This window comes from Fundulus heteroclitus, unplaced genomic scaffold (assembly GCF_011125445.2).
Source record: "Fundulus heteroclitus isolate FHET01 unplaced genomic scaffold, MU-UCD_Fhet_4.1 scaffold_59, whole genome shotgun sequence".
Classification (NCBI taxonomy): domain Eukaryota; kingdom Metazoa; phylum Chordata; class Actinopteri; order Cyprinodontiformes; family Fundulidae; genus Fundulus; species Fundulus heteroclitus.
This window is the reverse complement of record NW_023397022.1, coordinates 387,890-414,573: the sequence shown is the minus strand read 5'-3', so window position 1 is coordinate 414,573 and position 26,684 is coordinate 387,890. Positions and strand designations below refer to the sequence as shown.

Below are 26,684 nucleotides of genomic sequence, written 5' to 3'. Positions count from 1 at the left end.
GTCCTGGGGGCTGGGAGCTGGCCTCTCAGGTGAGATCAGGTGTCAGCTGGGCTAAAGGTTTCTCTGCGGATGGTTAATAATCTGTTGATAATCTGCTGGACTTTATCCTGAAACACTGTAGCACAAGTCCTGTCCCTGAGCCAGTGTTCAGTCTCCAGAGGCACACACGGCAGCTCAGATGGAGGACACCAAGGTGAGTTCATGTGTTATTATGGGGCTCTTGGTCCAGATCAGATTCTCAGGCCTTCAGGTGAGGCTTTCAGAGCCCACAGACTTTATTCTGTATCAGAGCTTTCTTTAAACTTTAACTGGTTATGTTTCACGTTCGATCACATGACCACACTGATCCAAAACCAGTTTCTGTGTAGAGAAAGTCGTCTGATCCATGATTAAAAGCCACAGACGGTCACAGATGGACTTACCTGTCTGCACACCTGGACCGGGCGTCCCTGTACGTCCTCAGAAACATGCGCGCCTTCCTGGGACTGGTAGCAAAGTTAATCTGTGCAGATGTGGGTCACGGTGACCTAATCAGCAGTTTATGGTCCATGCTGATGATTTACAGAGTGACTGAGTTCCTCAATCAATCAGAAACACCTGAACGCACCTGGGAAGAAGGAACTCCGTCCTGTCAGGAGGTCACCTTCTGCTGAAGTGAACACAGCCGTGGACAAAACATGCTACTTCTGGCTGCCTCCTCTGGATGAAGAGTTCAGACAGGAGAGTATTGCTCTGCTGATCATCATCATCATCATCACCACCATCATCATCATCATCACCACCATAAGCTGGTGACACCTCGCTCTACCTGCCGTGATGGCTATCTCTCCACGCAGCTCAAAGCTCGTCTCCCAGCTCCTGCAGACGCCATGTTGTCTCATTCTACCCAACGTCATCATTTATCCCCCTGTCGACGTGGCCTATAGAACGCTCAGCTGATAACTGTCAGAGGACTTCAGGCTCCTTTTCCGGGCCGGATCGTTCATATCCACCATTCAATGACTTTGACGCTCCTCTGCTTTGAAATTTTTAGTAAAAATGCATACAGTGGCTAAATCTCCGTTTCCCATCACACATCATTCCTGTATTGATGCTGTGTGACAATAAATGCAACTAGAAAATTTCTGAAGAAATTTAATTAGGCGCCTGCCTCGTAGTGTGTACCGTACCGTCAGAAATACTAACAGGAAGTAACGCCGCAAATTTCAGGTTCCTACAGTGTTCACAGCCCCTGAGCGGCCGTCGAAAGGTGTTGTGCTAAGCCAATGGAGCATGTCCCTGACCTCCTGGGAGCCTCTGGCTAGCAGCGTTGTCATGGAGACTCCCTCACAGCTGCAGCCCTCTGTCTTAGTTATCATTACCTTTATCATGTGGGGTACTGAGGTGAATGTGTGATTTTAGTGTCTTTGGAGCATTTCTGCAGCATGTAGCTGCAGAAATGGGGTCAAAATGGATATTTGACACCTCCTAACATAGAGATGCTTTATCCGACATGGCCCAGATTTGTTCTGGAGCTTTCTCTCTAAAGGATGTACAGATTCTGTCAAGCAGAAGTTTGTAGGACCTTCCTAGAGCTACTTCCGGTTAGCAACATGCTAACCATTAGACGCTAACATGGTTGTGTTCAGTATCACCGGGTGATGGTACTCTGTCAGTTTGGTCCAAATCCTGTACTGGGAAGTGCCTCAAAAAGGGGTGCCAATACTTAATGTCACCAAACATGACCTAAGTTCATGGGTCAGATCGGCCTTCTTTAGCAACTCAGCCTCACCACATCTGGGCCCAGAACTAAACATTTCACCAAAATGGTGTGTAGTGCCATTTCCCACAGGTGGGTGGTGCTGTATAGACCGGGGGGGGGGGGGGGGGGTGGTCATGTCAGGGCATCCTGCCAGGTCCTGTTGGAGTCCAAGGTCCAAGAGGAAAACTACACTACCGTTGAAAAGTTTGGGGTCACATTGAAATGTCCTTATTTTTGAAGGAAAAGCACTGTACTTTTCTAATGAAGATCATTTTAAACTAGTCTTAATTTTAAAGAAATACACTCTATACATTGCTAATGTGGTAAATGACTATTCTAGCTGCAAATGTCTGGTTTTTGGTGCAATATAAAGGTGTATAGAGGCCCATTTCCAGCAACTATCACTCCAGTGTTCTAATGGTACAATGTGTTTGCTCATTGGCTCAGAAGGCTAATTAATGATTAGAAAACCCTTGTGCAATCATGTTCACACATCTGAAAACAGTTTAGCTTGTTACAGAAGCTACAAAACTTCTGGAGCATCACATTTGTGGGGTCAATTAAACGCTCAAAATGGCCAGAAAAAGAGAACTTTCATATGAAACTCGACAGTCTATTCTTGTTCTTAGAAATTAAGGCTATTCCATGCGAGAAATTGCTAAGAAATTGAAGATTTCTTACAACGGTGTGTACTACTCCCTTCAGAGGACAGCACAAACAGGCTCTAACCGGAGTAGAAAAAGAAGTGGTAGGCCGCGTTGCACAACTGAGCAAGAAGATAAGTAGTTTGAGAAACAGACGCCTCACAGGTCCCCAACTGGCATCTTCATTAAATAGTGCCCGCAAAACACCAGTGTCAACATTTACAGTGAATAGGCGGCTGTGGGATTCTGGGCTTCAGGGCAGAGTGGCAAAGAAAAAGCCATATCTGAGACTGGCCAATTAAAGAAAAAGATTAAGATAGGCAAAAGAACACAGACATTGGACAGAGGAAGACTGGAAAAAAGTGTTGTGGATGGATGAATCCAAGTTTGAGGTGTTTGGATCACAAAGAAGAACACTTGTGAGACGCAGAACAAATGAAAAAATGGCCAGCGCAGTCACCAGATCTGAACCCCATTGAGCTGTTGTGGGAGCAGCTTGGCTGTATGGTACGCAAGAAGTGCCCATCCAACCAATCCAACTTGTGGGAGCTGCTTCTGGAAGCGTGGGGTGCAATTTCTCCAGATTACCATAAAAAATTAACAGCTAGAATGCCAAAGGTCTGCAATGCTGTAATTGCTGCAAATGGAGGATTCTTTGACGAACGCAAAGTTTGATGTAGAAAAAATCTTATTTCAAATACAAATCATTATTTCTAACCTTGTCAATGTCTTAACTCTATTTTTTATTCATTTCACAACGTATGGTGATAAATAAGTGTGACTTTTCATGGAAAACACAAAATTGTTTGGGTGGCCCCAAACTTTTGAACGGTAGTGTATGTGAAATCCAAAAAGTGACAGAAAAATGAGAAACGCGTGACAATCACCGGGAAATTGTAACATTTTATTAGGAAGTGACTCTGCTAATTTCAGATTCCTACATTTATTACAGCCACTGCAGTGGGCTTTGAAAGTTGCCATGCCATGTCAATGGTAGATGTCCCTGACCTGTAGTAACCTCTGGCCAGCAGAGCTCCGTTGTCATAGAAACTCACTCACACCTCTGCTGCACGCATGCGGACACTTTGGGTCAGAGTCTGCCTAATTGGAATAGTATGGAATACTGTGCCTCGAACAACACTCGATATTTCGTGAACCGTAAATGGTAGAGATGTATTTTTTTCTGCGTTTATTTCGTAACGGATAGGGGAGGAAGACAAGCTATCGGTTGTTGCTCGAAATATTTGAATAAAGGCACAAAAAATTATGATATAAAGGGGAGTTTTAATGGAAATGCAAAAATCCTCTAAAAAGGGTCCCGAACAAATCGCTGTAGCTGAAAAAGTATAAGAGATATCAAAATAATTATTTCACTGTGAGTATCAGCAGGCTTTTAAGGACTATGGTGCTCATTTTTATGTTTGTACAAAAATCGGTGTAGGCACAGCGACGATGTAAATAAGTGGATCATGTGGAAGTATGCAGGTCCAAAGCGTTTTGAGCATTTTGCCCATTCGCTACTCCCGAACAAATTGTTCCTGCCACAAAACCATAACAGTTATCCACAAAATTCCTTTTTGTGATTGCCAGAAGGGTCTGGACATTCATATGTGAAAGTATCATGCCTGTACATCCAACAGTTTAGGAGTAGCGATGATGCGAAAACATGTGATGTTTGGGATTTTCAGATGTCATTTTTCACAACGGCTCCATTGGAAATGAATGAGGAGGGTTTTGAATTTGTGGTGGTCTGAGGGGATTTGTGAAAAATCTATAAATCCTACACCAATGAGGATTTCATTTCCTGAATCCTGACAAAAATACCTACGTTTTGATGTATAATTAGTCTAAGTAGAGTGAAAATTGAGCGAATAGGCTGAAGTTGTTCGGAGTTGTGAAATCTTTGAAAATGCCAAAGTGGGTCACTCTGCTGGTTGGAGAATTCCGTCTTTGACTTCCATTATAAACGATGATTCCGCAGATTTTTGGACATGAGCTTTGAGGAGTAACACTTCTGAGTAGTTCAAAGATATATCTACAAACTGGAAGTTAAGCGGTGTTCGTAGGTGAAAGCATGACGATACAGTACAGCGTTGAAAATGGTCATTTCGAGTTTTTTTTAGGCTTTCTCTGTACCTGACGCCATTCATTTCCTATGGAAGTGGTTTTTCACTAATTGCGTAGCCATGGTAACTCGAAACCCCAATAAAAGTAATAGCACACCATTCCCAACCAAGCCGGACATTTTGATACCTGTATTGTTGGGGTGCACGCTACGGTTTGGGCCGCATTAATTTCCGAAAATGTTTTGAGGTGCATAGCAATATGCGCCTGCCATAGCAAATGATGGGGGAGGCAGTGCTTTGCCTCCCCCTGCATTTGCGAAGGGGAGTGCTTCGTGAAGCACTGCCTCCCCCTGAATATTAATTAGGTGCCTAATTAATACTCTTCATCATCAAGTCACACATTTCTTAATCCAGTTAAATCAATACATTTTTCTCTTTTATTCTCTTTTACCATCAGCCAATCACAGCTCTTAAAAGACAGCATTAGGGTCAACCCCACCTAGCAACGGGGTCAACCTTCTCCCTGAGATAAAACATGTCTCCATAAGTTATGATCAGGAGCAGTTCAATGACTACACTTTTTACAGTGATAATTTGTGTATTTAACACAATTTAAAGTGATTATTATTAGAATCAGAAATACTTTAATAATCCCAGAGGGAAATTACTGTTAATTTCCCTCAGTACAATCGCCATTACAAGCAAACAAACATCACAAACATTTCAGGGGGAAACGATTTACTGAGGCCTTGCTCCCAAGGAACCGCCTACACGGTGCCCACATGGCGCTGCCATTACTCTGTGAAAAGATAGAAGCCACAAAAAAAGGAAGGTTGGAGGGGAAAAAACATAACTCATTCCTTATCCTATAACAGGATACAGTTTGAGATATCAAAAACCTGTGTGTCTGTTTGGGTGAAAGTGTTTATATTTCCGTGAATGCTCTCCAGAGGCCATTGTCCTTGATGTTATCAGCCGGCCAACAGTTCAGAAAGCATTTCTGTGTTGGTCACTGTGAACTCTACTGCACTGAGTAACTATCTGCACCATCATATGGTCCCTTCATTGTTACAATACATCCTGCTGCTATTCTGCTCTATCTTACACACAACTTTACATATAAATTAAAATTTATTGATGTAAAAATATATGTTTGATCAGAATTAAGCAGTTTCCTCTCCTGATGATATGTTTATGCCGCTGCACATTTACTCTCTTCTTAACACCTTCTTCCTTTCTACCTGATACACCTGGATGAACTTGCTACACCTGTATTTGTCCAAACAGAGTCAGGATCACTCGGAAGATGTACGGGGCCACAAGCTGGGCAATGCAGACTCATCTATAGGACGGCTGAGAGAAATAAACCAGCCAATCAGAGCAGAGAAGGCGGGACTAGATATGATTTACACCATTGAAGATGTTCCACCATGGTACTTGTGTATCCTACTGGGACTACAGGTGAGCCTTGGATTCAATTTCATGCAGAATGTTTCTGTTTGCAATCTACAGACCGTGATGACCCGGTTAGAGTTGGGTCAGTTCAGTTCAGTTTATTTATAAAGCGTCAATGCACAACACCTGTCATTTCAGGGGTCTGGGAGACAAGGACAGCATTTCATTTATAAAATGAAGTTTTTGACAACAGTAGCTCCCAGGATATCACAGAACAAGAGACCAGGTGTACCTTCTATGAAGAGAAAAAAAAAAAACAGAACAAAAACTCAAAAGATGAAATAACAACAAACAATGCAGATTGGAGAGCAGTAGGAGAACTGATGACTCAGGTCTTCTGGCTCCAGCCTGCTCTGCAGAACCAGAACCAGAACCAGACATGGAGAAGCAGCATTTAGTGCCTAAGCTTCACTGATCTGGAACAAACTCCTAGAAAACGCATTTGTTTAGAGTTGCTTTTGAATGTTCATGTTTTAGTTTGTAGTCCAACTTGTCTGATACCTTGACCTGCTGCTACTACTCCACTCCAATCTGCTTCCCTCTGTGATGTTTCCATTTCTTATATTCTGTTCATGTTCAGCACTTTGACTCGTCTTGTTACTGAAATGTACTTTACTAAAAAACCTCCCCTACCTTGGATGACAAAAATTTTTGCTTGTAAATTCTGAGAGAAGTTGTAATTTTTGGACCAGAGTCCTCAAAAAATAAACTTCTTAATCAATCACTTAATCTGGATGGCATTAACTTGGCCTCTGGTAATAAAGTAAAAAATCTTGGTGTTATTTTTGACCAAGACATGTCATTTAAATCCCTTATTAAACAGGTTTCCAGAGTTTCCTTTTTTCACCTCAGGAATATCGCCAAAATTAGAAACATTCTGTCCAGGAGTGATACTGAAAAACTAGTCCATGCATTTGTTACTTCAAGGCTGGACTATTGTAATTCTTTACTATCAGGAAGTCCACAAAATGCAGTTCAAAGTCTTCAGCTGATCCAAAATGCTGCAGCAAGAGTTCTGATGAAAATCAACCAGAGGGATCATATTTCTCCTATTTTAGCTTCTCTTCATTGGCTTCCTGTTAAATCAAGAATAGAATTTAAAATTCTTCTTCTAACGTATAAAGCCCTTAATAATCAAACTCCATCATATATCAGAGCTCTGATTACCCCGTATGTTCCTAACAGAGCACTTCGCTCTCAGACTGCAGGTCTGCTGGTGGTTCCTAGAGTCTCTAAAAGTAGAATGGGAGGCAGATCCTTTAGCTATCAGGCTCCTCTCCTGTGGAACCAACTCCCAGTTTTGGTCCGTGAGGCAGACACCCCGTCTACTTTTAGGACTAATCTTAAAACTTTCCTTTGTGACAAAGCTTCTAGTCAGAGTGGCTCATGTTACCCTGAGCTACCTCTATAGTTATGCTGCTAAAGGCTTAGGCTGCTGGAGGACATCAGGGCCTATTTCTCTCACTCTGCTGAGTTCTCCTACTGCTCTCCAATCTGCATTGTTTGTTGTTATTTCAGCTTTTCATTTTTTGCTCTCTCTCTTTTTTCTCTCCATAGAAGGTACACCTGGTCTGGCGTTCTGTTAGCTGTGACATCATCAGGGGAGGCAGATCATCCTCTATTACCATCTAACATAGAAAGTACTCCTGGGTCAATGTGAGCTTCTGTGCTTTCTGTGTCTCTGCTCTGTCTTCTCTAAGCCCCAGTGGGTGGAGGCAGATGAGCGTTCACACTGAGCCTGGTTCTGGTTCTGCTGGAGGTTCTCCTCCCTGTTAAAGGGGAGTTTTCCTCTCCACTGTCGCTTCATGCATGCTCAGTATGAGGGATTGCTGCAAAGCCATCAACAATGCAGACGACTGTCCACTGTGGCTCTACACTCTCTCAGGAGGAGTGAATGCTGCTTGGAGAGACTTGATGCAACCTGCTGGGTTTCCTTAGAGAGGAAACTTTCTCACCAACCTGGAGGATCTGATGGAAGCTGACTTTGGAAAGAACCTTGAAGATGACATGTTGTTAATTGGACCTATAGAAATAAAATACAATTAAATTATTAATAATACAAAAATTATTATAGAACTAATAAATGGATCAAAGATGAAACTGTTATTCAACTACTAAAATTATGCATCTCTAAGTGCTCATGGGTTGTGCTACCAAGTAGAAAAAGGAAATAGAAGAATTGGGTAAAAAGGAGGGTTTAAGTAAGGCTAAGGAGGTTTTGGTGAGACTGAAGGTTTGATAATTTCCTTCATGCCACCTTTGCTATTTTTTGATTGGTTCACAGCATTACCTGACATGTTTCAGTGGCACTGTTGCAGTCCCGTTTCTTTTGGCCGAAGCGATGTGTGTCGGACGAGACCAAAACACTGTTAGTCTGCTGATCGGAACAATTTTCACCACTGTTGGAATCACAACTCTGATCCAGACTACCGTGGGAGTCCGGTAAGCATGAGGAGTTAAGAGTCTCACTTTGAGATGAATCTGAGAAGCTTAAAGTGACATCTGTGTTCCCAGGCTTCCTTTGTTCCAGGCCAGTGCTTTTGCCTTCCTGATTCCTGCTCAGGCGATCCTCGGCCTGGACCGCTGGAAGTGTCCCAGTGAAGGTGATGCTCTCTCTATGCGCACCAATGTTTTGTTTCTACAATATGGTGACCCTGACATATCTGTTTTTATCTTCAGACATGATTTATGGGAACTGGAGTGTGCCCCTCAACACCTCCCATATCTGGCAGCCTCGCATCAGAGAGGTATGATTGTCCAGGTGGTCTCAGTCAGGGACTAGATGGGGGTTAGGACTAAGGACATTCAAAGTTTGAAGGTGCACATCAGAGTCATAGTGTCAGGAATGTGGTTCAGTGTAGCGGAGGTGTTGTGTTGTTCCTGCCTTTTCCAGCAGGATGCGACAGGTGGACGTCAGCCTAAGTGTTTCCCGTCGACGCCTATCAGGATGAGCATTTAAGGTGGCTGGAGATGGATGGAAGGCATCAGAGCGCTAAATTCATGCTCCAGTCTGGCTTCACCAAAAACTCCTCCAAGAAGATCATCCACTCCACTGGCACTTCCAAGTTAGAAGTCCATTCCCAACTTCCTGGTCCACCATCTTGTCTACCTCCTTCTCCCGCTCTCTCTGCTGGACGGGAGTCAGTCTCTCCCCCCCGGAGCCATTCTCCGGGCATCTGGAGAAATGTCATGGGTTCCTGTTGCAGGGTGCTTCAGTTTCCGTTGTGCTTCCCACTCTTTTTCTGATGACAGCAGTAAAGTTTATTTTATTATCAAACTTCTGAGAGGCCAGGCCTTACATTGGACTGAATCCATTATAGCGGCTAAGCTAACTTGTTTTAGCTGCTGTGTCTGATGCATGGATGGAATAATGTTAGCTGACATGTTGGCTTACTTTTTGTTTGAAGCAAGAAAGCCACACATAGTCCAGCCTTGAAGTAACAAATACATGGACTAGTTTTTCAGCATCACCCCTGGACAGAATGTTTCTAATTTTGGCGATATTCCGGAGGTGAAAAAAGGAAACCCCGGAATCCTGTTAAATATGGGATTTAAATTACATGTCTTGGTCAAAAATAACACCAAGAAAAACCCACATCAAAACAATAACAATGAACTATCCTATATATAGTAAAAAGAATTGGTCCAAGCACTGAACCCTGTTGTACTCCACAGGTAACCCTAGAGTTTGAGGAAGATTTATTATTAACATGAACAAACTGGAATCTGTCCGACAGATAAGATTTAAACCAGCCTAATGCTTTCCCCTTAATCCCTACACTATGCTCAAGTCTCTGTAGGAGAATATTGTGATCAACTGTATCAAATGCAGCACTGAGCTCTAACAGGACAAGTACAGACACAAGTCCATTATCTGAGGCCATGAGAATATCATTAGTGACCTTCACCAGAGCTGTTTCAGTGCTATGATGAGCTCTAAAGCCTGACTGAAACTCCTCAAGTAGGTCATTACTTTGTAAATGTTCACAAAGTTGATTAGCAACTACCTTCTGAAGAATTTTAGATAAGAAAAGAAGATTAGATATATGTCTGTAATTTACTAACTCATCTTGATCAAGAGAAGGTTTCTTAAGTAAAGATTCAATAACAGCTACTTTAAAAGCCTGTGGTACATATCCATTTACCAAGGATAGATTAATCATGTCTAAAATAGGACCACTGATCAGAGGGAATACCTCCTTAAACAACTTGGTTGGGATTGGGTCTAACATACAGGTAGAAGGTTTAGATGAAGCTAAATTTTTAGATAGCTCAGAAAGCTCTACTGCTTTTAAACAGTTCAGACACTGTTAGGGTTGGGAATTGAAAAGATTTTCACGATTCCGATTCTCTTATCGATTCTGTGAAACGATACGATTCCTTTTCGATTCTCTTTTCGATTCCAATTTGGGGAAAAAAGGAGAACAAACAGGTTGATGATGAGCATCAACTTTGTTTACTTAACTATCACACGACCTTACAAACTAACAAGGTCAAGATGTCCACAGCAAATGTGCAACTGGAGTAACATTTATCTTTGTTTAAATAAAAAAAGGAATATAAGAACAAACTTAAATACAGTAGATGAGTTGTTTAGAATACAAGAAAATGTAAGTTTGTTGTGACAGTTGCTTATTAATCTCTCTTTAGATAACTTCAGTCATATAAATCTAATGGAGAAGCCATCCGTTTAATGAAAAAGCATCACTGTACAATTTTGGGAAATAAACTCATCTCCCCCTGATTTAAATAAACCAGCGTAACCTTTCTCTCGCTCCCTGAACTGCGGCGGAGCAACTTTATAGCATGTTTCGTTACATCCACTGCAATAGCTAGAATCCTGTAAGAATTCCAGCTACCAGTAGTTCTAATTAATCATGCTAGCAATGAAGGGCTGGATTAACGAGAAAGGCACACTCCCTTAATAACCCCAAAGAGAGGTAGGAAATTGGTTTATTTCCAGAAATGGCATATGATTTACTGGGCACCACATTAAGCACAGCCACTGATGTAAAACTAGCTACTTACCACCAGCTGCCTTCCATGCTGGTCGTAACTTTAGCTTCTGTCCCGTAAGAATCAAAAACACGGCATTCATTAAATTGTATGCCATGTTGTGTGCGCGGGTGTTTCTGCCTGTTGGATCTATTTCCTCTCGCGGATGTATATGCCATTTTGCAATGATTGCAAAGCGCCTCGTTGCCATCTTTCTCTTCCTTAAAATGAAGCCAAACCTTCGACCGCTCACCCGATGGGGTGGCATTTTTTTTCTTTTTTCGCCTGGTCACGTCGTACTTGCTTACTTGATGCCGTGTGCGTAACTTCCGTAAAAAACGTGACGTAACTTGCGTAACTTGCTCAGAGCCGCAGCACAACAGAATCTAAAAGAGAATTGTTAAGCGAGCTGCCAAACGGTGCCACGAAATTGAAAAACACGGAACCGGTTCTGAACAGGAACCGGTTTTCGATTCCCATCCCTAGACACTGTGCAGGTTCTAAAGATTCCTCCAATACTGCCTCACTTACTGAGGACGAGGTAATCATGTTTGGGAGGATGCCAATTATTTTATTTTTAATGTAATCAATTTTATTTATGAAGAATCCCATAAAATCATTACTGCTAAGAGCTAAGGGAATGGATGGATCAACGGAGCTATGACTCTGTGTAAGTTTGACAACTGTACTGAAGAGAAATCAAGGATTATTTTTGTTCTCCTCAATTTATGATGAAAAATATGCTGCTCTAACTGTGCAAAGGGTCTTGTTATACAAAAATAGACTGTCCCTCCAGATTAGGTAGGATTCCTCTTGGTGTGTAGAGCGCCATTTTCTCTCCAATTTCCTAACATTGTGCTTCAAGGAACGCAGCTCTGAATTAAACCAGGGAGCCAGCTTCCTGTGAATAATCACCTTCTTTTTCAAGGGAGCTACATTGTCTAATGCAGAACGCAATGAGGAAGTCACACCATTAACAAAGGTATCTATTTGTGAATGGGAAGAAACAACATTGCTGCTATCTGCCGTGTATTTCTGCAATACTGACGATATTAAAAGGGGGACAGAGTCTAAGTTTTGATGCAGCATTGTCCGATAAAGATCTACTATAATGGAACCCTGTGGAGAACCCTCTGGAGAACTCAGTTAGATTAAACTCAAATGTTATTAAAAAATTATCAGATAGGACAGGGTTGTGAGGAAATACTGTTAATTCTTCACAATCAATGCCATATGTCAGCACAAGGTCCAAAGTATGAAGCCAAGAGTGCGTCGGTTTATGCACATTTTGAGCAAAACCAATTGAATCTAGGATAGTTTTAAAGGCTACACTAAGGTTATCACATTCAGTGTCAACATGGATGTTAAAATCACCCACTATAATAACCTTGTCAGTGTTTATCACCAAATCAGATAAGAAGTCTGACAACTCATCCAAAAACTGAGAGTAAGGGCCTGGTGGACGATACAAAACAACAAACAGAAGAGGTTTTATTGCTTTGCAGTTTGGATGAGGGAAACTGAGGGTTAAATGTTCAAAAGAACTGTAGTTATTAATTGGCCTGGGACTAATTAATAAATCAGACTGAAAGATAGTTGCCACTCCTCCTCCTCTTCCCACAGATCTAGGAATGTGGAAATTTGAATAACCGGAGGGAGTTGACTCATTTATACTAACGTAGTCCTCTTGTAGCCAGGTTTCTGTGAGACAAAATAAATCAATCTGATTATCAGAAATCAATTAATTAACTAACAAAGTCTTTGGAGGGAGAGACCTTATATTTAGTAGACCACATTTAATTGTTTTATTTTTTGGTTCATAGTGAGCCGTATTGATTTTTAATAGATTTTTATGATTTGTTCCATTTAGGTCAGTTCCTTTTAGAGTTGTCATATGAGCTACAAGCAGAGGAACAGAAAGAAGCATCCACCCAAACGATGACTGAAAAAACATTTACTCGGCATGTGGCAGCTAGCCCTCTGAAAGTTACTCGCCAAGCGGAAAATTTACTCACATTTGTTGCTGCCGAGTGTTAATTTCGGACCCCGGCACATCCCGGTAAAATGGTCAACAAAGTAGAACGTTTTATGGCTCATACATCCATCATTGATGGGGCAGCCATCGATACGTACACCTATTCACAATTTTAGGGCTTATTTATAAAACATTTTCTCCTAAGGCTAGCAACCAGGAGTCGGCCATTAAACTATGGCCAGGTTGGAAAGCTCTGCTCTAACGAGCGTGTTCAGGCATGCGCTAAGTGAGAAAACGAAGGACGAGCTCGCTAGTCAAGCTTCTCAGTTTGATGAACTTCTTAAAGACTTCCATGTGAATGCACTTCTGATCGTTTTTGGTGCTGTTATGGCACGGAGCAACATGGGGACCCGGTCATTTTAGGGTGTGTTCTTCAGACCAGAATCAGGAAACTGAAAGCAACATCACTGGTTAGAGAGATTTGTCACACTTACCCCTTACCTCCGCTCACCACAGGGCCCCAGTTACACCCACTCTGTCCAGGAATGACCTCCTTGGCTGGGTCAGAGGAACACCGTCATGTTTCTGTGTGATTGCTTGTTAGGGACCAAATGTCGGCATCATTACGTGTTTATTTACAGATTCAGGGAGCCATCATCATGTCCAGCCTGGTGGAAGTCGTGATTGGTCTGTGTGGATTACCCGGTCTGCTGTTGGAGTACATCGGCCCTCTCACCATCACGCCAACTGTCTCCCTGATCGGTCTGTCTGTATTCACCACCGCTGGAGACAGGGCCGGGTCCCACTGGGGCCTGTCCACTTTGTAAGACACCTTTACACCCGTCTCTCAAACCTGTTTAAAAAGTCCCTTTTACATCGGCTCTACTCTAATTTGTCCACTTGGTTCTGCTTGACTGGGCTCCAGTTTACTTGTGTTTGTTTTCATAAGACCGGAATGGTCAGAAGGTGGTAATGAGACAGCGTCGTCTTTGGAGACGTTCAAACCAGACGCTGTCCTCTGTAGAGACGTTCTCCCTGTAGGTGAACTGCGGGCTGTCCAGCAGGGACGGCGTCCTTCATGGACTTTAGAATGATCCTCTGGAAGCTCTTCATGATGACGGGGGTCAGAGTGATGGGACGATGGTCATTGAGGCAGGAGATGGTTGGTTTCTGGGGGACAGGAACGATAACGGAGGAATTCAGGCAGGCAGGAAGCGTGGAGAGCTGCAGGGAGAGGATGAAGATGTCCAGATGTCCTGCTAGCTGGTCAGAACATGATCTAAGCGTCCGGGGTGACTCCATGTCTGGACCTGCAGCCTTGTTGGTGTTACCTGGACTGTTTCTGCTGAGGTGCTCCTCCATGCGCTGCTTCTACCTCTGCTTGGCCTTCTGGACCTTTAAGTTCGCTTCTAGCCCTGCTGCAGGCCACTCTGTCTCCAGACCTGAACACTGCATCCTGAGCCTTCAGCAGGAACCGAGCTGTCCTCCCATGGTTCTGGTTAGGAGACACTCTGAGTGTATTTGTGGGGAGGACAGCATCAGCGCAGGAACAGAGATAGGAAAGCATCAGTGTCCACTTTAAACACCCCCCAGTCTGTGTCTTAAAAGCAATTCTGTAGAGCTGAGCAGGCCTCGTCAGTCCAGACCTAAATGGTTCTGACAACACGCTGGTTCTGCAGGTCAGGGTTTAGTAGGCAGGAAGCAGGTCCTCCTGGGATGCTGCAGTAGACCTTTACGATTCATCCTGATTAACATTTCCAGCCACGGTCACTGCTGCCTCTGAATTACTGTTCATTTGGGGTTTTAGGGTGGGGTGGGTGATATATAAGCCGGTTTGATCTCCTCCAAAGTTTGCCTCACATAGTTCAAATTTAGGATTTCAGGAGAACATTTTTGCATCAGCCATGGCAAGAAGGACGAGAAGGACTTTAGAGTAGGGTTAGGCTGAGCGTGTCCTTTTTCTTTTCTTTCCTTCGACTGTGGTCACTGGTTTGTAAATAGCAGATTTTGTTTGACCCTCTCTGTTCATGGTGGTCCTTAATGTGGTTGCTCAAGAGCAGGGTTTAAAACCCCCAACCCAGGGCTGAGAAACTGTGTTTGAAATGCTCGGTGGAGCCGAGTAGAGCTGGCCAGAGCGGAGAAGGTGTAAAATGGGCGTGTTGTCAGTTTTTACCTACCAGTGTTCATGGCGCAGCCTTTACACCTGTGTCCTTTCTATTCAGGTGAATGAACAGACATGTCTGCTTCTCTCTTCAGGTGTATGTTGCTGATTGTGCTGTTTGCTCAGTACCTGAGGACGACATCATTTCCTGTTCCTGTGTACAGCAGAAGTAAAGGACTGGCAACCACCAGAGTCCAGATTTTCAAGATGTTCCCCGTAAATAAGACTCTACAGAGGTGCTGGTGTCAGTGATGTTGTGAGGTCGTGATGTTTTTCTCTCACTCTTGTTGTAGATCATCCTTGCTATAATGGTGGTCTGGCTAGTCTGTTACATTTTAACTCTAACCGACCTGCTCCCTAACGATCCGCACCGGTACGGACACAAAGGGCGGACCGATGCCCGTGGGGATATCATGACATCAGCCCCCTGGTTTAGGATGCCCTACCCATGTAAGAGATCCACCAAGCCGGAGCCCAGAGCCATGACAGCTGACTGGTTCTGCTGATGTTGTTGATGAGTGAGGGTCTCCAACAGGTCAGTGGGGATTACCGGTGGTAACCGTTGCTGGAGTGCTGGGGATGCTGAGTGCAACCATGGCGGGTATAGTGGAGTCAATTGGAGATTATTACGCCTGTGCCCGTCTGTCAGGAGCCACGCCGCCTCCAATTCATGCTATCAACAGGTGAGGCAGGAAGTGATGAGGCGGACTTAATGCCACAGGTATTACGTCTGCTCACCTGTTGCCTTTACCTGTTTGTTTCAGGGGGATCTTCACTGAGGGAGTCTGCTGCATCATTGCAGGCCTGTTAGGGACAGGAAATGGATCAACCTCCTCCAGTCCCAACATAGGAGTTCTTGGAATCACCAAGGTAAACAAGTTTACCTGAACGAATAAGGACCAAGCTTTACTGACCCAGTTCTACTAGTTCTAGATTACCTGGTCTTTGATGTAATGGTGCTAAACTTATTTGACCTTTTATTTCTGCTTATCTGATTAATGGTGCTGAATTTATTGATTTTAGGTTCAATGACACTTTTATACTTGGTCCAGGATATACTGGTCCTGGGCTTAATGCGTCATGATTTTGGGTTTTTGTTTCCCTGCCCCACTCCTCCCAGCCACCTGTCACCTTAACGAGTTTCACCTGCTGACACTAATTACCTGCAGTCTAGTTAAACGGTTTTACTGAAACATCATTAGGTCACGTTTGTGGTCCAACTGTTTTTAATATTTGCTTTTATTTTCCATTTTCCCATTTTTTATTTTGTTTAAAAAATTCTACCTTTTATTCCAACTTGCTTTTATTCTGTTTTTATTTTCCTATGTTTTAATCATGTAAAGGACTTTGCGTTGTCTTTGTACTGCAATGTGCTATACATATAAATTAGCCTTGCCTTGCATACGGGGGCAATATTATAGGTGTGCTATGGAAAAACACTGACGCTATGCAGCTGCAGAGCTTGTTAGGTCTCTGCAAAGTGTTTTTCATCTCGCTGGGGCCTGAGAGACTTTCAGGAGCCAAATGTGTCTAAATTGAAGGTCTAGGTTGTCTGGTTTTGGAGCAGACATATATAAGGTTTTTTATTTGGTGGGTTAGAGCTAACCTTTCCTGCAGGAGGAATTCTGGGAGTATTTGTGCGTTCACAAACACACCAGAATCCATCTTGTAACGGTCCGGTTTCACGTTGCAGTATTACGGTTTAAGGCGGGACATCCAGCTGTGACAAAAGCAGGAGCGGTTGAGCCCACATCTGGACTAACACAAACATGGCGGCGCAGGAACATGTAGCTGCTGCTCCCGTCTGATTGGTCAGAATCCACAATTCATCTTTGAAAGACGAACAGCAAGAAGTGACCAGCTTAGCTTCTTGTGGTTTCTTATGACGATACAGCTTATGTTTTAATTTGCTATCGTGATTGGCTGAAACCAACCTTTGGTAGGCGGGCACTAGGAGTCACTTCGCCCAATCAGCTCGGAGAGTTCTGCTCCTTTCCCCAAACGGATTGGACAGGAGCAGACCCAGATTGATGTGTAGAACTAGACTGCTACACATTACCTGGCTGGCTGGCCAGGTTAGGTTAGTCTTAGTGGAAGGACTTCAGAACCGGGTCCATGTTCTCTACGTTCTTAGTCTTAGTGGAAGGACTTCAGAACCGGGTCCATGTTCTCTACGTTCTTAGTCTTAGTGGAAGGACTTCAGAAGGACTTCAGACTTCAGAACCGGGTCCATGTTCTCTACGTTCTTAGTCTTAGTGGAAGGACTTCAGAACCGGGTCCATGTTCTCTATGTTCTTAGTCTTAGTGGAAGGACTTCAGAACCGGGTCCATGTTCTCTACGTTCTTAGTCTTAGTGAGGACTTCAGAAGGACTTCAGACTTCAGAACCGGGTCCATGTTCTCTACGTTCTTAGTCTTAGTGGAAGGACTTCAGAACCGGGTCCATGTTCTCTACGTTCTTAGTCTTAGTGAGGACTTCAGAACCGGGTCCATGTTCTCTACGTTCTTAGTCTTAGTGAGGACTTCAGAACCGGGTCCATGTTCTCTACGTTCTTAGTCTTAGTGAGGACTTCAGAACCGGGTTCATGTTCTCTACGTTCTTAGTCTTAGTGGAAGGACTTCAGAACCGGGTCCATGTTCTCTACGTTCTTAGTCTTAGTGGAAGGACTTCAGAACCGGGTCCATGTTCTCTACGTTCTTAGTCTTAGTGAGGACTTCAGAACCGGGTCCATGTTCTCTACGTTCTTAGTCTTAGTGGAAGGACATCAGAACCGGGTCCATGTTCTCTACGTTCTTAGTCTTAGTGAGGACTTCAGAACCGGGTTCATGTTCTCTACGTTCTTAGTCTTAGTGGAAGGACTTCAGAACCGGGTCCATGTTCTCTACGTTCTTAGTCTTAGTGGAAGGACTTCAGAACCGGGTCCATGTTCTCTACGTTCTTAGGGTTAGTGAGGACTTTAGAACCGGGTCCATGTTCTCTACGTTCTTAGTCTTAGTGGAAGGACTTCAGAAGGACTTCAGACTTCAGAACCGGGTCCATGTTCTCTACGTTCTTAGTCTTAGTGAGGACTTCAGAACCGGGTCAATGTTCTCTACGTTCTTAGTCTTAGTGGAAGGACTTCAGAACCGGGTCCATGTTCTCTACGTTCTTAGTCTTAGTGAGGACTTCAGAACCGGGTCCATGTTCTCTACGTTCTTAGTCTTAGTGAGGTTTGAGATGGACCTGAAGTTCTGGAGGAGAACTTTGTCTAAATTGTTCTTTTTCAGCAGTGGTTTGATAATTGCTGTTTTTAGGGACTGGAGGAAAACACCTGACAGAAGGGACGTGTTTATTATCTGAGTCAGATCAGACGCTATGACAGGCAGAACGTTCTTAAAGAACGCTGTGGGTAGAACATCAAGGCAGCAGGAGGAGGAACTTAGAAACTAAACTAAAAAATCAGTGACTCTTCTTTTTAATACCAAGCCTCCCATCCTGAAGTCTGTTAGTTGATCTGTTGAGCAACAACCACAGCAACCCAGGGACTGAGGTCCATCAGAACCAGCAGTGAGGTCCATCAGAACCAGCACTGAGGTTCTGAGGTCCATCAGAACCAGCACTGAGGTTCTGAGGTCCAACAGAACCAGCACTGAGGTCCATCAGAACCAGCACTGAGGTTCTGAGGTCCATCAGAACCAGCACTGAGGTTCTGAGGTCCATCAGAACCAGCACTGAGGTCCATTAGAACCAGCACTGAGGTTCTGAGGTCCACCAGAACCAGCACTGAGGTTCTGAGGTCCAACAGAACCAGCACTGAGGTCCATCAGAACCAGCACTGAGGTCAGTAGAACCAGCACTGAGGTTCTGAGGTCCATCAGAACCAGCACTGAGGTTCTGAGGTCCAACAGAACCAGCACTGAGGTCCATCAGAACCAGCAGTGAGGTCCAACAGAACCAGCACTGAGGTTCTGAGGTCCAACAGAACCAGCACTGAGGTTCTGAGGTCCATCAGAACCAGCAGTGAGGTCCAACAGAACCAGCACTGAGGTTCTGAGGTCCAACAGAACCAGCACTGAGGTCCATCAGAACCAGCACTGAGGTCAGTAGAACCAGCACTGAGGTTCTGAGGTCCATCAGAAAGGTGGACCTGGACTAAGGCTGGAAGGCCATGTAAGCGTCTGGCTCTCACCAGATGGAGCGTTGTTCTGTCCACATACCTGGGATAGGATGGTTCTGCCTACCTTTACAGGTGTTCTGTCTGTGGTGTCTGACGCTGCCTGTCCTGTAGAGGTCTGAAGGTGTGACTGTGTCTACAGGTGGGCAGCAGGCGGGTGGTCCAGTTTGGAGCCGGGATCATGTTCATCCTGGGCTCAGTGGGGAAGTTCACAGCTCTGTTTGCATCGCTGCCAGATCCCATCCTAGGAGGAATGTTCTGTACTTTGTTTGGTGAGTCAACGGTTTATTCTGCTCCTGCTGCAGGTGAGTTGATGATGTCACATTAATCCAGGTGTGTTGGCCTCCCCAGGAATGATCACAGCTGTTGGTCTTTCAAATCTGCAACTGGTTGATCTGAATTCTTCCAGAAATCTCTTTGTTCTTGGGTTCTCAATGTTCTTCGGTCTTACACTACCAACGTACCTGGACACACACCCGAAGGCCATCAGCACAGGTGAGTGTGTTTACCTGAGCAAGTGTGTAGGTGTTTGATAAAATCGGAGTCCCTCAGTGAGTCAGAGCAGAAGTTTTACCTGAAACTAACAAATGCTTCATCTGCACAACTGGTCTTAAACATGGGTTCTGCTCGTTCTCTGGGGTGTTCCATGCTAATTTAGTCTGCATAGTTTCTGAGAATATTAGCTTCTTTCATCAATGCTGAACCCGTACACACCTAACCCCATCAGATACAAGAAGCACTGAGCCCTGTGTGGCACAGCAAACAGCTGCTGCATGTCTCAGAACGCCTAAACAATGAAAACAGGTGAAGTGGATCATCTGTGGAACATGAAGATGTTGGCAGCAGCTCAGCCACGCCTCCTTCCAGGGCGACGTCTCAGCTAAACAACCAGCCTGACCACATGGAGCTACTGTGATACTTTTCCATCATCTGCAGCCTTTTGGGTCAGCTTTTAATCTGAAGAACCAGAATCAACCTTTTCTGGCAGGTTTGTGGATACAAACGGGGAACTTGACTTTAGACACCAACGCTCGTCTTCTTCCAGAAAACTCTGATCATTTCTAAACTACGGTGTGTTAAGAAATAACATTTTTGGAAATGTAATATTTGTGACTGTGCTTTTATTGTACGTTTTTAATGTAAACCCCAGGAAGACTAGCTGATTGCCATGGCAAGAGCTAATGGGCAACCTTAATAAAAATGACAAATTCTTCCAGAAAACTGTAAAAGTGCTGAAAGTCTGAGTTCCTTTAAATCAAACCCTGTTTGTTTAGCGTTGCCTTCCAATGTTAATGTTGAAGTTTGTAGTCCAACTCCGAGCAGCTGAGGCCGTCTGGGAGCTCCAGCTTTTTAAGTTTGTCTTCATGTTTGTTGGCGTTATCACCTCTCCAAGCTGCTGGATCTGAGATTCTGCCCTGGAGTCCTCGCATCGTAGCGACTGCTGAAACTTTATCTATCCGATCTGCAACAAACAACAGAAGCTCTCCTCCACCCACCGTGTGTAAATGTGTAAAGAAACGTCGAGGCGGGCGTGTGGGGGGGTCTGCACATCCGGCTAAAGCTAACCCACACAGACCACCAGCGTTAGATCCCTCGCCTGCAGACTCAACAAGAGTTGATCAGGGGATTATGGGATGCCGTCTGCAGGATTTAGACTCAGTTTATGCAGAACGAGTCCAAAGAAGGTCCACAATCATCTCCACTGACCCCCCCCACCCCCCCACCACCACCAGGCAGTGCTCTGGTTGCTCCTCTCCCATCAGGGAAACGCTTCAGAACCTCAGAGCCAGAACTAATAAACTTAGAATCAGCTTCTTCCCCAGAGCTGTGAAGGCAATCGCCTCCTGATGGAGACTGATTCTGTAATCGTTACAGTAAAACTACCGTAGACGCTTAGTTTTCACACTCTGAACCATCAGCAAGGTTTCATGGTACAGTTCCAACAGGACTGACTTTCAGGACTCGGTGTCCTAGCAGACCCTGAAGACTGTTTTATTTTGCATGCTTTAATCTCTTAAAAGAAAGACAAACCCTGTATGCATTGTTTGCTGTGTTCTCACCTGTTGCCATTGTTTATTTATTTCTTGTTGATGTTTCTAATCAGCAACTCACTCGTTTAAGTAGTTCAGTCCGTCTGACATCAGACTAAAATTATTGTCGTCTCTTCAGGTGTTGCAGAACTGGATCAGATCCTGACGGTTCTTCTGTCCACGGAGATGTTCGTTGGAGGATTTTTGGCTTTTTGTCTCGACAACACAATACCAGGTAAACGACAACAGTAACAGAGTTTTATGTTTTCAGTGTTTAGCTTCAGGTCCACCAGAGTGAGGACTGACAATGACTGTGGGACTTCACGTGTGTTTGTGGAGATAAGTATTAGAAAAGTTATATCTCATTACTCCCACAGTCCACAAACATGAATTTTCTGTTAATTGGTTTCTTAAAGTTACCTTTAGGTTTGAGTGTCTCCATGTTGGGTTTCCTTTGCGTCTCATTGTTGTCCTGTGCCGCTCACTAATCAACAGTTTGTTTTTGGCATATAATTATCATCACTTTAAGAAAGACAAATATGAGCATAATAAAAACAAATACATAAATAATACAATAATTAAAAAATACAAATTAAATCAATTAAAAATAATCAACAATTTACAAAAAGGCTACATTCTAGACTTAAACTTGACTGAGCTACATTTCTGAGATTTGTCAGTGGCAGGATAAAGTTATTTGTAGTCAGCTAATCTACAAAAAGTTGCGTAATACAGCATAAAAGGTGGAAACACCAGCAAATAGCTGCATCCTTATATCATACACATCATCTTTAAGTTCCTGCACACTGCTTTGCTTAGAACGTCTCCACAAGTTGGACACGGAGCTTTAAGAAGTTCCTCTTTCACTGAGACGCACCCTGAACCTGCGTTCTCCATCTTATGGGCATTACACCAAGGTACCAGAAGAACAAAATGTAGGGGCCAATTATTTTTTGTTAATTAAATTTGTATTTTTTGTGTATAATCTTGTTAAGGTTATTTATTTTACTTTGTTTGATGTTTGTTTTGAGATTATGTGTTGGTTATTTAGTTTTCTTTGCTTCTGGTTAGTTATGAGCAATTTGGGTGGATTAAGTTTATTAATAGGCTGTCAGTGGAAGGACCAGCATGCATCTGGGTGGGCGTATGAGAAGCAGGAAGGAAAATGTTTGTCAGTTTCTGTTTGCTTGCTTGCAAAAGAGAAATAAACCACAAACTAAACGACTTTACCTGGGGAATGTATTTTATTTTTGCCTGTGTAAATTACGCGTCCGAGGTGCATCTGTGGCCAAGCTGGGCCACAACACAAAATACTCACCATTGATTTGGGAACTCCTCTGTTATATAACTAGTAAAATAATTTCTCATGATTTACACGATCAAAGGCTTTTAAGGCATCAGTAAAACACAAAATTTGAGGAATTGTGTCTGTTATACAAATCTGTTCCATGTTAAGGCTTAAACCCACGCTGGTTGTCAGAGGAAAGGAGAAAATGCTCCATTTTATTCACACTAATTCTCCTTGTTATTTATTTAATAAAGCTGACAGCTTTATCCTTTATGGGCGTTAATACAGCAGATCAAACTCAATCTGGCAAAAAGCCAAGGACTGATAAGCCAGAAAATATTTAACCAGGTGCAGACGGCATGCCTTTTTGTCCTTTAGTCTCAGAACTGCATCATAAAGTTCTTGAGCAGAAACTCTCACATCTTCATCAACATTGTCCACCATAAATGAGGAAATTTTAACAGCTTTGCCACATTTGCGTAATCTCTTCTATTCCTTTTACACCTTCCATTTTAGCTGGCTGACACGTTTTATAATTATTCATTTTCTTTATTTCCTTCCAGAAATAATGTGTGCAATTGTTTAGCAATTTTCTTGCAAGCAAATCTGACTTTGTTGTGTCTTCAGTCCTTGTAATAAAATGTAGATCATGTTTAAAGTTAGCGTCTGTCCGTCTCTGCTCAGAAAGAAGATGTTTCTGTCTGGCTGCCTCCAACCAAGCCTTAAAAAGCCCATTTTGCTCCTTCATGCGTTCCTTCCAGCCTGCTTCAGCTTTCTACAACTAGTCTAAAACATCGCTGTACTGGAGACAAAAAGAGACCCAGCATACTTTCAGCAAAGGAGCACAGCTCAACACCAGGTTGTGGGTTTTTCCAGTTATCGTGACAAGCTGAAGCATCCTTTGGTAGTTCACCAACACTCAGGTGTCAGACTGAGCAGGAAAAGCTTCCAGGTCTTCCTCAGAGAAATGAGAGCAGTCTGAAATGGTGAGCTCATAATTAACTCTCAGCTGCACTAATGCAGTGATCTGACCATGAAGTCCCATGTTCACTAACGTATTTAAAGCTAGCAGGTAAAAGCACTCAGAAGGAATCAGACCATTCTCCTGCCACAACTGCATCAGTGGTTTGCAAACAGAGAACTACTATCTGCATTCATGCCACACACAATTTAAAACATTTAGAAGCATTTTCTTGTAGAACTCAATTTAAACCAGTTGTTATTTTTCTAAATGAAATGAGCTGCTGTGTTTGAGGCCTGGGACCTTCTGCTCAGTACCTGCTCTGTTCCTTCTTCGCACTGAGCTCTCAGTTTCTGATGAGGCCAGTTCCACCGATGACCACAAGGACTGCTGCGTCCTTCACTTTGAATTTCTCCTGTTCCTTCTTCATGTCAATGTCTCCATGCAGAGGCGTGTCTCCATGAAGGTTCCTCCACCCGTTACTTTCTGCCTTCATTTAGCATTTTATTGCAGCTGGAAGCCTCCAGGATGTCTGCTGCTTCCTTCTGTAGGATGTCTGGGGTTCTGCTCATCACTGTAAACTGTAAACTACTTCCTGGCCTTGCTACCAGTCGCCTTGGTGGTAAAACAATCTCCAGGTTGTTATAGCAGCAGGGTGTCTGATGACTGACACATATGTAGTCCTGCCCTGCTCTCAGCATTGGCCATGGTCCATGAACAAGTCGTTTCTTTCCAAAAAAGGTTAAAAATAAAACAACTGGACTTCTGGTGTGAAGCTGAAGACGTTTCTCTTCCATCCAGGAAGATTTCTCAGTTCTAAATGTCTGCAGTAGTGAAGAGTTCCAACTTTAGTTAGAACCTAAGGCCTCCTCCTCTGGTTAAAGTTGTTTTTTCTCTCTTAACGTAGATGTCTTCCTTCTTCCTTTCAAACCATCTGTCTTCTTTCTCCAAAATGTGGACATGTTGGTCCTCACAGAGTGTCCTTTGTCCTTCAGGTGTAGGTGGACAGCAGAGTCTTGTCCTGAGGAGGTAGCTCTCCTGTGTTGAGCCATGCGTCTGTGGAGAGGTTGTTTGGGTTCTCCAATATAAAGATCAGAACATTCCTCACTGACTGAACTGCAGACACCACTCCGCTCATCTTAGCTTTGGGGGTTTTGTCCCCAGGATGGACCAGCCTCTGTCTGAGGGTCCTGTTTGCTTTGAAATGTTCTGGATCTGGTGTTTAGAGACTCCAGCAACATCAGGGATGACCATGTTTTTGCGTTTATTCTTCTCCATGTTCTGTTCTGCTGCGTCTTTTGGGTTTCTTTGCTGATTTGACCAAAGCCCAGTTAGGGTACCTGCAGGTTTGGAGAACATCTCTGATGAGTTTCTGTTCCTTGTTCTCTCCTCCTGTCCTGGTGGGGACATGTTGGGCTCGATGGTGTCAGGTTCTGGTGAGCTTCTGACCCACATGGAAGACAAACTCTGAGGAGAAGGCAGAAAGTTAAATCATTTATTCATTTGTGGAGCGAGTGAAGTTGATCCACAGGAACCGTTCCATGGCTGGAGGTGAGCAGATAGACTGAATTAATGAAGCAGAGGCTTCCTGCTGGAGCAGCAGATGACACTTAGTCCTGCTGGGAGCTCAGACTTTGGTGGCATTGGAGACTGGACAGGTTCCTCTACAGGAGACCTGGAACTGCTGCTGGTGGAGCAGAAGGCTGAATGTGAGGAACCAGGTACGTTTGTCAGGAAGGTTCTAGATTGTTCTAGGCAGGTACCTTTGGGAAGAAGCAAAGAAGGAACCATAGGCATGATTCAACCTCGCTCCAAGCGTGGAGTGATGGGCAGCTCGTTAGATCCTGTGGTTGATGCTGATGAGAAACGGGCTCTTCTCGCCCTCTAGTGGCCTAAAGGAAAACACGGAGCAGCTCTATAGGCGAAGGAACCGGGAGAACGTATACCCTCTAATACTGGAGACGTGTGCATTGGTTCCATCCACAACATTTACTGCAGTGGAGAAAAATATTGATCAAAAATCTGATCAAAGACGTCATAATGAGGCAAAACGCTCAGGAGGGAATGTTGTCACCAATATGGCTGGTTTATATTTTCAATCAGCATAAACTACTCGTCTCATTTGGAATATGACTGAGCTTAAGCTGATCATATTATTCTGATGGAATATAATATTATTCTGATAGAATATAATATTATTCTGATAGAACCGGTACATAAAGTCTCACCTGATGACACCCTCGCCTGTTTTAACATAAATCCATCACAGACTTGTTATCAGGGCATCAACCCTCCAGACCACTCAGGTCTTCTGGCTCCAGCCTGCTCTGCAGAACCAGAACCAGAACCAGAACCAGAACCAGACATGGAGAAGCAGCATTTAGTTCCTATGCTCCACTGATCTGGAACAAACTCCCAGAAAACTGGAAAAGTGCTGAAAGTTCCTTTAAGTCAAGATTAAAAACACATTTATTCAGGATTATCTTTAAATGTAAACGTTGAAGTTTGTTGACCAACTTGTCTAACTAACTTATCTTTACCTGCTGCTACTGTTCCTCTGCTTTCCTCTCTGATGTTTGGTTCATGATCAGCACTCTGAAAGTCTTGTTACTGAAATGTGTTGTACTGATAAACCTGCCCTGACCTGCCTTACCCACACCTGGTTTAACTTCCTCTTGTGTTCAGGTACGCGGGAGGAGCGCGGACTCGTGGAGTGGAGCTCCTCAGGCGCCTCCACCTCCACAGGCAGCTCCACCTATGACTTTCCTGTGGGAATGGGCGTGGTCAGACGGACGCGCTGGCTCCGCAGGTTTCCCATCTCCCCTACCTTTAGAGGTTTCAAGGTGTCTGATGAAGTCCCGCCTCCTGATGAGGAGGAGCAAGGAGGAGGTGAAGAGGAGGTGGGTGACGCCCCACTGCCGAGCACCAAGGTGTGACGGTGATGGCGTCAGGCTGAACCAATGAGCGCAGCAGCAAGAGTCCATCACCTGTAATGTAAAGAGATTAAAGCTGCAGTTTCTTTCAGAAGACTGATAACTGATCAGACGCTTCATGTTTTACTGGATTACTAATTCAATAATGGTTCCTGACAAAATGATTACTAATCATACCGGAGCAGTTCTTGCCTGCTGTAACTCCGCCCCTGTTCACCTTTAGTTTTACAACCTGGATGAATGTTTGAGTCAGAAGTTCTTAATAAAAGGAATTCAACAGTT

General features: G+C 43.8%; 1 protein-coding gene across 1 annotated transcript; it reads left to right on the top strand.

Annotated features, from left to right (window-relative positions):
• slc23a1 (solute carrier family 23 member 1) lies at positions 1-26,684 on the top strand. Its single transcript, XM_036133176.1, has 14 exons — positions 1-193; positions 5,739-5,912; positions 8,191-8,348; positions 8,421-8,509; positions 8,586-8,653; positions 13,518-13,699; positions 15,133-15,253; positions 15,331-15,487; positions 15,573-15,720; positions 15,802-15,907; positions 19,333-19,462; positions 19,542-19,685; positions 21,360-21,455; positions 26,155-26,684. The coding sequence occupies exons 1-14, from the start codon at positions 179-181 to the stop codon at positions 26,403-26,405; spliced, it is 1,839 nt and encodes a 612-aa protein (XP_035989069.1). The 5' UTR covers positions 1-178; the 3' UTR covers positions 26,406-26,684.

Excerpts from the sequence above, each read along its gene's own strand:
- slc23a1 (XM_036133176.1), top strand. Across the intron at positions 15,254-15,330 it reads AGATTTTCAAGATGTTCCCC|ATCATCCTTGCTATAATGGT; the intron begins GTAAATAAGACT and ends CTCTTGTTGTAG. Across the intron at positions 19,463-19,541 it reads AATGTTCTGTACTTTGTTTG|GAATGATCACAGCTGTTGGT; the intron begins GTGAGTCAACGG and ends TGGCCTCCCCAG.